This window comes from Fukomys damarensis, unplaced genomic scaffold (assembly GCF_012274545.1).
Source record: "Fukomys damarensis isolate Sample0158 unplaced genomic scaffold, DMR_v1.0_HiC HiC_scaffold_14, whole genome shotgun sequence".
Taxonomy (NCBI): Eukaryota; Metazoa; Chordata; class Mammalia; order Rodentia; family Bathyergidae; genus Fukomys; species Fukomys damarensis.
Genome location: NW_022900926.1, coordinates 69,610,049 through 69,622,127, shown reverse-complemented (window position 1 = coordinate 69,622,127; position 12,079 = coordinate 69,610,049). Strand labels below are relative to the sequence as shown.

Below are 12,079 nucleotides of genomic sequence, written 5' to 3'. Positions count from 1 at the left end.
TTTTAAAAAAAAAAAAAAAAAAGCAAAAAAAAGGGAGGGAGAGGGAAATAAAGGAGGGAAAAAAAAGCAAGCCACTGATGTTTATTCAAGTGTTTGAAAATTTAAGTTCAACTGAACCTGAATGCATACGTTTATAGGAACTTTATTCACACTTGCAACTAAGATTCAATGGGGGATGAACAAACTTGTACTATTTAGTGATAAAAAGGAACAGGATATTGATTCAAACCTGGTGTGGTGCTGCACACCTAAAATCCCGGCACTATGGAAAGCTGAGGCAGCAGGATGGCAAGTTGAAGCCCAGCTAGGGCAATTTAGCAACTTATCAAGGTCCTGTCTCAAATTTAAAATTTACTAAAGGGCTGAGGTAGTTCAGTGAAAAAGGCTCTGAATTCTTTTCCTGTTACTCCCCACCAAACCCAAAAAACAAAAACAGGTACTAATTCACACAAGAGAACATTTAAATTGTTTTATTAAGAAACCAGAACCAAAAGGCTACAAATTACATAATTTCATTCATAGGACATTCTAAAAAAAAAGCCAAAAACTGTTGAAGTGGAAGATGGATTAGTTACCACGTTCTACAAGAGAGGGAAGTGTTGACTGCAAAAGGGATGGGGGGTGGCTCTCAGAAAGTTTACTTAAGAAAAATATCTTTTCTTTTCTACAGAGGAAAAACAATACTATTGAAACTTAAACTATTTACTTAAACATCTTTTATAGTATAAAACCTGTTTCATATATTGTTAATAAAAGACATTTTAAAAGTCAAGTTTTTTAGAATGAAATGTTTGAGATTATGGCTGTTTTATTTAGCCTCAGTTAATATTGAGAGATATAAAATTAAAGTACTCCTCTCATAGATTGGCTTTTTATATAAACAGCAGAATAGTTGTATATAGTCATGCCTGACTCTAATGCCTCGGAGGCTGAGGCAGGAGGATTGAAAATTTAGCTGAGTTTGGGCAGTTTATTTATTTAGCAAGGGCTGAGGTTGTATGCAGCTCAATGCAAAGACTTTGGGTTCAATCCCCAGTCAAAAAAAGAAAGAAAGAAAGAAGGAAGGAAGAAAGGAAGGAAGGAAGGAGAGAGAGAGAATAAATTAGAGCAATGAGGACACTGACTCTGGGGCCAAACTTTATTTCTTTAAATCAGTTACTACCTAGAGAGTGAAGGATTTATTCTGTACAATACTGATGTGGTGGATACATAGCTAACTGTCCAATCTGTGAAACTATACTTCACTATTCCTTAGCCATATGATTAAGTTTAATGTCACCAGTGATATCTTGTGACTACTGTGTACTCTCTCACATGATTTGATAAAAAGGACACTTCATTTCTGTGGTATGTTTTCCAAAAAGCCCATTCTAACTAACCAGTGAGAAAACATCAGACTCAGACTGGAGATCATTATTTACAGGTTACCTCAGTCATGAAAAAAGAGGAAAGATAAGAAATAGACCAGAGGAGACTGGGGAAATCTAACAACCAATTCAGGGTAACTATGTTGAATGCTGAAGAGAAAGAGGATATTACTTGAAAAACTGCTGAAATTCAAATACAGTGTAATTAATAACAATCTTCTCGTGTCAGTTTCTTTGTTGTGTCACACTAACATAAAATGTTAAATACCAGGTGACCAATGTATGGAGCAATCTACTATTTTTGCAGCTTTTCTTTAAATCTAAAATTATTCTACATGAAAGATTATTGGGGAAAAATTTTTTAAAAGTCACTATCAGTGTCAACTTTAGCTGTGAATTTAAGGATTGAGGAATTGAAAAGTTTTTAGAATATATACAGTGGATATTTACAAAACTTTTTTCCCCTCTAATATGTAGGAAAGCACTGGAGGAGTTTGAAATAGCAAATAGATATAAACCATTTTATGAAAACTGGATACTTTGGAATAGTATTTAGAAGGAATTGTTTATAAAAGCTAGTTAGAATAGTAGTTAGAAGAATTATTTTAAAGCAAAAGTTATAACAAATTTGAAGGGAGAAGTATGTGAAATTCATTTAGAAATTAAAAAGTAAGATAAAATAAAATTTGCATTTTCATTCGTCACATTTATTTTTTGTTTGGTATAAGATAAAAAGTTACATCATAATTATGAAAAGAGGTGAATATTTTTTGCAGTTTGTTTTGCATGTTATCTCACACATTACAGTTAAACTCCAGGTCCTTCTGATAAATAAATGCCTATTACATGTATATATAACTATTAAAATGAGGTATATATAAAAGGTCTTGAATGGAAAAATACTTTGAGCGGAATTTTATATTGTTCCTTTAGCATCTGTATTTGGAAAGAAATTATAAGTAAATATTATACTTGAGATGGCTTTAATATTCTTTAAAGAAATGTACTAAAACAATACACAGTGTAAGTAAAATGAGTTAAATTTTTATGTTTTTTGTTGTTCTGTTTTGCTTTTCGTTTTCTTTGGTGCTGGTCTCACAAATTGTAGGCAAGCACTCTACCACTGAACTATATCCCCAGATCTAAAATTAGAACTTTTATAATGTGATTGGTAACTCTGAATCAGTAAACTTGTGGTTGATTTTTTATTCATATAAATTTATTAGAAAATAATGTTTATGTTGTTATTTACAAATTATAAAGTAATTTCTTACAAATGCTTTGCTATGCTGTAGCAAAACCTTTAAAAACTTCTGAATGTATATAAAATCAGCTGCTTGTTTTGGTATGTGTTTTCTTGAAATAGCAAAGAGTACCTTATCTCATTGTAATTACACCATTTTGTGATTAAGCTAATAAAATAAAATTGAAGTATTAGATTTACTTGTAAACTTTAATATCTTAAATGTTAGGATTCTTTTTGATGTATTCATTCAACTTCCATTTGAAAATTTAAATTCTCACAAGAGACAACAAAAAAGGGTGCAAAAGTTTGAGTCTATATCCAAAATGTGACCTCAGGACTCCATTTCTGAAACTGTGACTTCTAAGCAGGCATGTGTAGCCTATTCTTCAAATGCAAGTCAACTTGTATTCATATTTGCCTGAGGTTTCTAGTCAGAGTTACTGCTATTACTTCTAGAATGCTTTTAGTGTTTTCTTTTTGTTCCAGAATTAGTATTGAAGTGTGCTTTGAATTTCATGTGAGAGTTCCATTATAATTTTAGTTGAGGCTCATACAGAGTGCTCTAGTGATTTAAAGTCTAAAAATTCATAATTCTTTATTTTTCAAATAAGGTTAAACCTTTTTTTTTCTTTTGCTTTTCTGGTGCATAATTGGCAGGTGTTCTTTTCCTGAGCTACATCCTCACCTTTCAAATAAAATTTAAGCATATACTAGCACATTCAAATGTATCCGACTTTTATTGTACTATGAAAATATAGCCACTTCTCCCTCATATCTGTATGTTACAAATACTTTCTCCTCTTCACAGGCCCCAATTCTTAGTTTGGAACTATTACTCTCAACTGTACATACATTTTTCTATATATGTATGAATTTTTAGGGCATAATTTTAGGAACTGCTCACATAGATTGTATATTATTTTACTTAAAAGGGTAATTGTGTACAAAGTAAAAGTAGAATATTTAAATTTACCTTTTATTCCTAGGTAATACATTGATTGCAACTGGATCACCCAAGAATCAGTTATCAGGAAATTCCCTTGCTGGTACTTTCTTTAGATGGGAAGAAGATGAAATACCAAGGTCAGTTAATATTGTAAAGGAATTGAAAAATTCTTTAAATGTAGAATGTTACATTTCTCTCTAGCATCCATCTTCATCATGCCTTCTAAATTGAGATCTTAAATTGTCGGTCAATAGTTTTATCTAAATTAAAATAAGGGATTTCTGTTTTATATTATGTAGCATTACCCAAGCTTTCTCCATCATTGTATTGGTCATTAAGAGTATTGGTCATTGGTACTGGTTGTCCTCTTTTTCACTGCATGTCACCTGATGCTTTTTAAGCAGAAGAGTGCTGGGTAGGTAGGTTACATGCTTTTTTTATAATACGTGAATTTACTAATCAGCAGTTGGACAAATATCATAAAAGTACTTGTTTAGAGCTTAATTTATACAGTTTCAGATCTCTAATATATGCTCGACAGAATTTCCATATTAACAATAATTTCTTTAATACCTCAAGTTAAAGAATCTCATTAAATGAAAAGATAAAGACTTTTAAGTAATGTGGACAGTCAGTGACTCTTGATTCTGCTCATTAACAAGGTTTGGATTTTTTTGATAAACATACGCTTCTTAGTTTCTTCATACTGCCAGATACAGGAGAATTTTTTAATATCATCACAGTTAGGTGATCTCCTAGTTTTTAAAGCTGCATCTACTGGCTTTCTTTTATTCATGATCAATTAAAATTAAAGTGTATTTGTACTTTGAAGTCCTTTTATAACAAACACCTTTCTGGTTAGGTCATGAGATTAGTAAAGTTACACTCATTAGGAGTAAATTTGGGGAAACTGTTGCATTTAAAATATTTTTAAGAAGCCTATTTGGCTGGGTATTTAGCTCAGTGGTGCCGCCACCTGTCTAGCAAGCCCAGTGTTGGAAGTTAGATGCCTGGTACCAAAAAAAAGAAGCCTGGATTATTTTTTGAAAAGTTGTACAGGGGCTGTTGGCATAACTCAGCGGTAGAGCCCTAACCCAATACTATGTGCAAAATCCCAGGTTCATTTTCCAGCACTGCAAAAAAGGAAGGAGAAAAGGAAAAAGGAAAAAGAAAAAGAGATTAAATTATGAGCAAAGATATGAAGAGGCCAACCAGTACAATTAGGAGAGTTATTTTGAATTTATAATACATAACAAGATAGCTATATATTTTTATCATGTTTTATTAAATGAAAATCTGTAATTTCACCAATTGCAAATAACAGATAATATCAAATTAAAGATTGCTGGTCTCACAGTTGTACCACTTTTTTCTTGTTGCCTCTTTTTTGTTTTACATGTAAATAATGTTTGATTTTCCTTTACAAACATATTGCAAGGGCCATGATAAATGGCAACAAAATTATAATGAGATAGGGATGCTAAGTCAGCAGCTCTGCTAACCTTATTGTCTAGCTCAGTGTAAATTACCATGTGTCATGGGCTTTTGAAGTTACTCACCAGAGTGATAAAGCCCCCAAAATGAAGAGCCTAACTATTAATCTCAACCCTGGCTACCCATCTAGGGAGAAGATTTTAAAATTACAGGTGTTTAAGCTCTGTCCTCAGTGAGTCCTCAGTCTCTTCTGTTTAGCTGTGAACAGAAATGTTCAGAAAGGTGCAATTATCTAATTACCAAGTTTTTCTTCTCTTCCTTTAATGTATTTGCTGACTCGTTTTTTTTAACTCATACTGTTTCTATTTACTGCAAGCAGACTTTATTTTAGAAGCTATTTTCATTATCAGGGAACATTTTCTGTCCTGAATATCTGTGATTTTGTGGTAATAAGGGCAAGGGATAGTTGTAAATTTCTACTGTGAGATCACATTTTTTAATGTTCTTGTTGCCCTCCTTTAACAAGGTGTTACTCCTGGAACATTCATCCTTGATAGTTGTAATACAGTTTTTTTTCAAATTACAAAATATTTTAGTATAACAAGAAAACTGTTGACCATTAACTATTTAATCTGGCCTTTAAATTCACAGCAAAACTGATTTTGTTAAATTATGTAAGTGATCAGGACAGAATACTTTGGTAATTATTTTTTCTCAAAAGTTAAAGGAATACATAGCTAATGTGCCCTTTACTAGAGGTGGGATGTATGTGTATGTGTGTTTACATATATATTTGAGTAGTAAAAATTCTGTGGTTTAACAGATTTCTTTAATTTTTCCTTTTTCTCTTCTTCCTCTTTTGTTCTTTTTAGGAATAGACAATAGAATACTAATACGTTTCTCTTAAACATTAAAAATATTTCAAAATCAAATTTTAAATATGCCATTATTCACTTTCAAGTAAAATCATGGTTCTCTCCTTTTCATATCAATGTCTAATTTTGGTGGAAGAGCTAAATTTTGGAGTGAGTAAACTGAGATCTGCACTAGATGTTGGCTGTTCATTCTGACAAGCACTGAGAACTATGTGGTGTCTTCCTAATCTTTAAGTTGGTCTGATGAGTTAAAGGCTATTAGAGGGAAAAAGCCCTCTGTAGTTCTTATAAAGAGTTAATGATCTTATGATGTCATCATTTTTGCTTGTTGTGGTTCCACTGTTGAACATTCATGTGGTTTATCAATTCCATACTTAACAAAGAATTTTAAAGCATTCCTCAGCTCACTGGTATTTGAGGGAAGGAAGGAGAATGAGTATTATTTATCCATTTTTTAGTATGCTCACCTTCCCTCATCTCTTATTGCATATTTTCTTCACATTTTTTGAAAATAATCTATAATAGGTGAAGAAAATGCCTCTAGACAACTGACACACATTTATAAATATATGTGTATCGTGTTTGATAGGTCACTCTGTTATCCCATTCCATTCTGACCTGGGCGTGACCACATACTAAATTGTTGGATATTTCTTATATATAAAATATATTGAACCAAAATATGTAGAAATACACTGCTGCAGATTTCAACAGGATTGTCAGTAATAATAGGTTTTTTATTTTTTTTCACCCTATTTTTAAAATTTATATATACACATAATATCAATTATGTTGTAATTGTGAATTAATATAATCATTTTCTGGTAACTAGACATAGTCTTAGAAAAATCTCATGAACTTTGCTCTATCGTAATTATTATTTTTAAATTTCTTTTTATACAGCTCTTTAATACTGGAAGGTGTTGAACCACAGAGTACGTGTGAATTAGAAGTGGATGCTGTAGCTGCTGACATCTTAAATCGACTGGACATTGAGTGTACATAAACAATTATTTTTAATACATATTTTTATTTGTAAAACTTAGTGACCAAAATAGAGTAGAAATATTACTAGACAAGTATATTATCCAGGTTACAAAATATTTTAAAAATTGCTTCTGTATTTCTGATGAGTCATTATTTTTTCATTTAAGTACTCACTGGGATGTGTTTGCTTAGATATGAAATTAAAGTAAGTGTGATACTTTGGATGCGCATTGAGGCCATACTCTTCAGTGAAATAAATAAGACACACTTGAGGAAATACCTAATAGTTTCTCTGATTTGAAAAATTAAAACTGTAAATAAGGTTCAAATGGTATAATTGATAATGTGAAATAGAAAAGGTCTAAAGGAGAAGGGGAAGTGGGAAGGGTAGGGGAATGGAAATAAGAGAAAAGCAAAAATACGAAAAAAGGAAAAATGTAAACAAGATCATTGTAAATGGGGAAGATTGAAGGGGGTAAAGGAAGTCAGGAGAATGGGGAAAAAAATAACTAAAGTGCATCGTGTAAAGTTACAAGAACCCAATGATGAATGTAACTATTGTATATCTTAAATGTGCCAGTAAACTTAATGGGAAAAAAATTACTGAGTATAAAATAATTTAATATACTCTGGCTTTCAGTTGTTTTATATACAGATTATATACCACAAAGGGAACTCTTTGGTCTATTGGTTCTCATCAGTTGTTTGAATTTAATGTATTTGCTAGGTTTTGCAAAATTAAGAGGAAGAAATTAAAAAAAAAGAGTAATGTAATAAATGTAGGATGGGGTAGTTTTCTGTTTTATCACATAAAGCAAGTAATTATTTTTCTTAAAAGGCAATATTTATCAAAGTTTAGATTTTTTGCTAGGCATGAACTTTTCACATTGACCCTTATAGTAGTGAAGTATTGTTGGTATTGTGGTTACAGCTCAAATTGGTGGAAACCCTGGTCTACAAGCCATCTGGGAAGATGAAAAGCAACGGCGAAGAAATAGAAATGAAGGTTCTCAATTTAGCCAAACTGAATCACAAGGTATAAATCTAATGATACTCCAGCGATTTTTTAAACTAAATATTTTAATAGAAAATTAGCTGTTGTGTATTTTTCATATAAAACTAGATTTTACTTTTCAAATTAACTTTAAATTTTCTGTATATTTTTCTGTTGTCAGTACTGTACAACCAGTAATTATCTTTCCAACTGTCTTCAAAGTGTCCTTTTATTGTACCCTTCTAGCCTTCTGTATTTCCAGGTGAACTGTACAAAACCATGAATCCCAATTTGGAAACACTGTTTAGTGTATTAAGCTTTGTAAATACAACCATAAAATACAGCCCCTAAACTCTTTGATCATTATTTAAAGGTATTTGAGAAATACTCATTTATAATTAAATGTTACTACACTGAAAAAGAATTTGGGAAAGCTCAAATTGATAGCACAGATGCAACAGACTTTTAAAAATAGAGGTGGAAAAATAAAAGACAATTCAAAAGGCAAGTGTATGTTAGATAGTGTAATGTCTAGGGCACTAAAAATGTTTTGACTTTTTATTTTTTTAAACAAATATAAGGGAGAAAATTCTAGTTTCGGGATATATAGCATTTTATAAGTAGGGCAGTGTTTTTCTTTTTTAGATTTAGGTTATGATTATAGAACTTAATTATGAACATCCTATAAGTGCTTAGTTTTATAATTGCAGCAGCATCCATTTCTGTTTTGTCTGATTCTATTATAGTAGGATTACATTTAGGTGGTGTTATCTGTGTCAAGAGAAATTGTCACTTTTAAAGCTACTATGGAGGAAAGGAAAAGAATTCATTTGCTATTACATTTTTTAATGCACTTTTAAAATTCAAAGATCGCAGATTTGTGCCAGCAACAGAAAGTGAAAGAAAATTTCAGAAGAGACTTCAGGAAATTCTCAAACAGAAGGATTTCTCTGTGTAAGTGGTTATTAATTAGATCTCAGAACTAATTTTATTAATGTATATTAGTTATAAAGGATATTATGTATGATACATATGTATCATGTTATCAAGCAGAACATTATCAGGATCTTTGGACTACAGTGATGGATCCCAAGAATTCTCTGCTGAGTTAACATTGCACTCTGACATTCTGTCTCCTGAAATGCTTCAGTGTACTCCAGCCAATATGATAGAAGTCCACAAAGACACAGAGTTGAGCAAAGGTGAGATTTCCTTTTCAGATATTCAGAAAAATACTGTAACAGACATCTGAGATCTAGCAGATATTCAGCTGAGCTCGCTAGGGTTTTCTTCCCCCCATAAGAAATAAATAATGGCTTTAACAAAAATCCTCTTTCCCATTCATTTATCCTTTCAACATTTTTAAAGGTAAGCTCTTTACCGGAGTAGGTGCAAACCATTAACATATATGTCTTTGTATTTTCTTATGTATGTGTGCTCACGATACATACTACTGTTTTGTATATTTTTAGTTTTTAAATTTATTTTTCAGTATGTTTGTGATACATAATTATATTCATCTTGGTAAATCAATACATATACAAATGACATTTTAGTCATTCTTATTTTCTCTTTCCCTCCAAACATTGCCTCTTCCCCCATCTTTAGATCCTCTACCCCTGTCCACAAAGACCACCTCCATTTTTCCAGTCATCTTTTTCATTTTTCTCTTTAAATTTGGGGTTTTGTATATAAGACAAATCATGTGATATTTAACCTTCTGTGTCTGATTTGTTTCACTTAGCTTTATGGTCTTAAGATGCATTCATTTTCCAGCCAGGGATGATGGTGCACGCCTGTAATCCCAGCACTCGGGAGGCTGAAGCAGGAAAATTGCCGCAAGTTCGAGGCCAGCCTAAATTACATAGTGAGTTCAAGGCCAGCCTGAACAACATAATGAGACCCTGTCTCAAAACACCACCCTCCTAAAAAATACAAGCAAAAGAAATCCATTTTCCTACAAATGATTCTTAATTTATCCTTTTTTTTCACCCTCGTTGAGTTTATTGGTACATTGTAGGTATACAGTACAGTTACATTCATCTTTGGGATCTCGTACCTTTATGTGACAGGTCTTGGTTCTCATTTTTTCCCCATACCCCTGCCCTCCCTTCACCTCCTCCTCCCTTCCCTATTTACAAAAACTTTATTTCCATTTCTCATATTATTTTCCTTTCCCCTATCCTTCCCACTTCCCCTACACTTTTAGCCCTTTTCTTCCTATTACACATTGTCAATTATACCATTAGGATCTTACGTACTATTACAGTTTTTCACACCAGAGAAACTATTTGGTATTTACACGTGTGACTTATATATTTCACTTGAGTATAATTTATCCTTCTTCATGGCTGAATTATTATATCACTTTATTTTGTTTTTTTTGGTACCAGGGATCGAACTGAGGTCCTTGCACTTGTGAGGCAGTCACCAGAACCACTGAGCTAAATCCCTGGCCCTATTATATCACTTTAACTGTCTGCCTGCCTGCCTGCCTGCCTGCCTGCACACCTGCCCACCTGCCTATCTATCTATATCTGTATCTGTACCTATCTGTATCTGTATCTGTATCTGTATCTGTATCTGTATCTATATCTCTCACATCTTCACTATCCATTCATCTATAGATAGGCATATAAGCTGCTTCCAAAATTGAGCTATTATAAATTGTGCTGCTGAACATGGTATGCATGTATCACTGTAAAATGTCTTCAACTCTTTAAATAAGGTACCCAGACAAAAATGTAATTTCTAGTTTTAGTTTTTTGAAAAACCTTCATACCATTTTCCATAGTGGTTTTACTAGCTTACATTTCTACCAGCATTGTAGAAGAGTTCCTTTTTTCCCACAATCTTGCCAGCATTTGTTTTTTGAATTCTCAACATTTTAAATTTTAAGCAGCTTATTTCAGATATAGTTTTCAGAGCATAGAATTTGCTCATTTTATGTAATTAATTCAGTGACTTACAGTAAATTTCTGGTTGAGCAAACATCTCTACAATCCAATTGTAGAGCATTTTTATCAGCCTAAAAGATCTGTTGTGTTCATTTGCATTTGTGTCCTTTCCTACCTCTAACCCCGAATCACTACTAATCTAGTTTCTTGTCCCTCTGTTTGTCTTTTCCTGTTTTTTGTTTTGTTTTGTTTTTTGGTACCAGGGATTGAACTCAGGCCCTTGTGCTTGCGAGGCATGTGCTGGAACCACTGAGCTAAATCCCTGGCCCATTTGCATTTTCTACATATACCATATTAATGAAATCATATATAGTTTTTACTTTCTGTATACTTTCACTTAGCATAATACTTTGAAGGTTTATCCATTTTCTGTTGTCAATATTTTTATTGCCATAGTACTCTATTATGTAGATATATTTTGATAATCCATGTCTCAGTTCATGGATATTTGTTTTGTTTTCACTTTTAACTAAGAATAATGCTGTTATAGACAATAAAACATAAAATTTAGAATAAATGTCTTGTTTTTTTTTTTGGTACTGGGGATTGAACTCAGGTCCTTGCGCTTGCAAGGCAGGCCACCGAACTGTTGAGCTAAATCCCTTGTCCTAGAATAAATGTCTTGATAAGAGTTGTAAAATAATGAAGCCAGTTTGAAAATAAACCTCATTATAAAGATTACCTTTGCAGAAAGGGGGAAAACTAATATTTCTTTGAACATTTGAATATAAGTCTTTGAATATATCTTTTCAATTTTCTTAAGTAGCTGCTAAACAGAATTGGTAGATCATATGCTAAATTTGTATTTTAATTTTTTAATAACTGTGAAGTTGTTTTCCAAGTGGCTGCACTGTCTGCATTCATACCAAGAAAATAAGAGGCTTTTGGTGGCTGTGTGTCTTCATTAAAATTTCATGTTATCTTTTTTAACATTGCCTTTCCACAGAGTGTGAAATTGTATCACTATGGTTTTAATTTTCATATCACTTATTAATAATGATATTGAGTATCTTTTTATGTCAACATTAAAACTTTGAAATTCACAGTTGTCTGTTTTTAGCTGTTGATAGTGCTCCATTCCAAAACTTTCACAATTTATATTTCTCTATTTTACAAGTATTTGATGGTTTTCACCTTTGCAGAGTGCTGTTTCTGTCTTCCTATGTCTATGTGCAAGAGTTAACATGTAGAAGTATTTTTTTCTGAATGGTACAATATGTACAGTATTGTCTACCCAGACAATATCTCTTTCTATAATTTAGGTTATACATGA

The 12,079-nt window shown here is 32.2% G+C and overlaps 1 protein-coding gene across 3 annotated transcripts in view; it reads left to right on the top strand.

Annotated features, from left to right (window-relative positions):
* Rev3l (REV3 like, DNA directed polymerase zeta catalytic subunit) overlaps nt 1-12,079 on the top strand; it is a 122,613-nt gene that overhangs the window by 21,108 nt on the left and 89,426 nt on the right. For 2 of the 3 annotated variants that reach the window (XM_010630829.3, XM_019208449.2), the window contains exons 4-8: nt 3,600-3,696; nt 6,772-6,866; nt 7,787-7,891; nt 8,719-8,803; nt 8,900-9,051. In XM_010630829.3, the coding sequence (XP_010629131.1) occupies nt 3,600-3,696; nt 6,772-6,866; nt 7,787-7,891; nt 8,719-8,803; nt 8,900-9,051 (534 nt within the window). The remainder of the gene's footprint in view (nt 1-3,599; nt 3,697-6,771; nt 6,867-7,786; nt 7,892-8,718; nt 8,804-8,899; nt 9,052-12,079) is intronic. The other variant, XM_010630830.3, reaches the window with a different exon arrangement.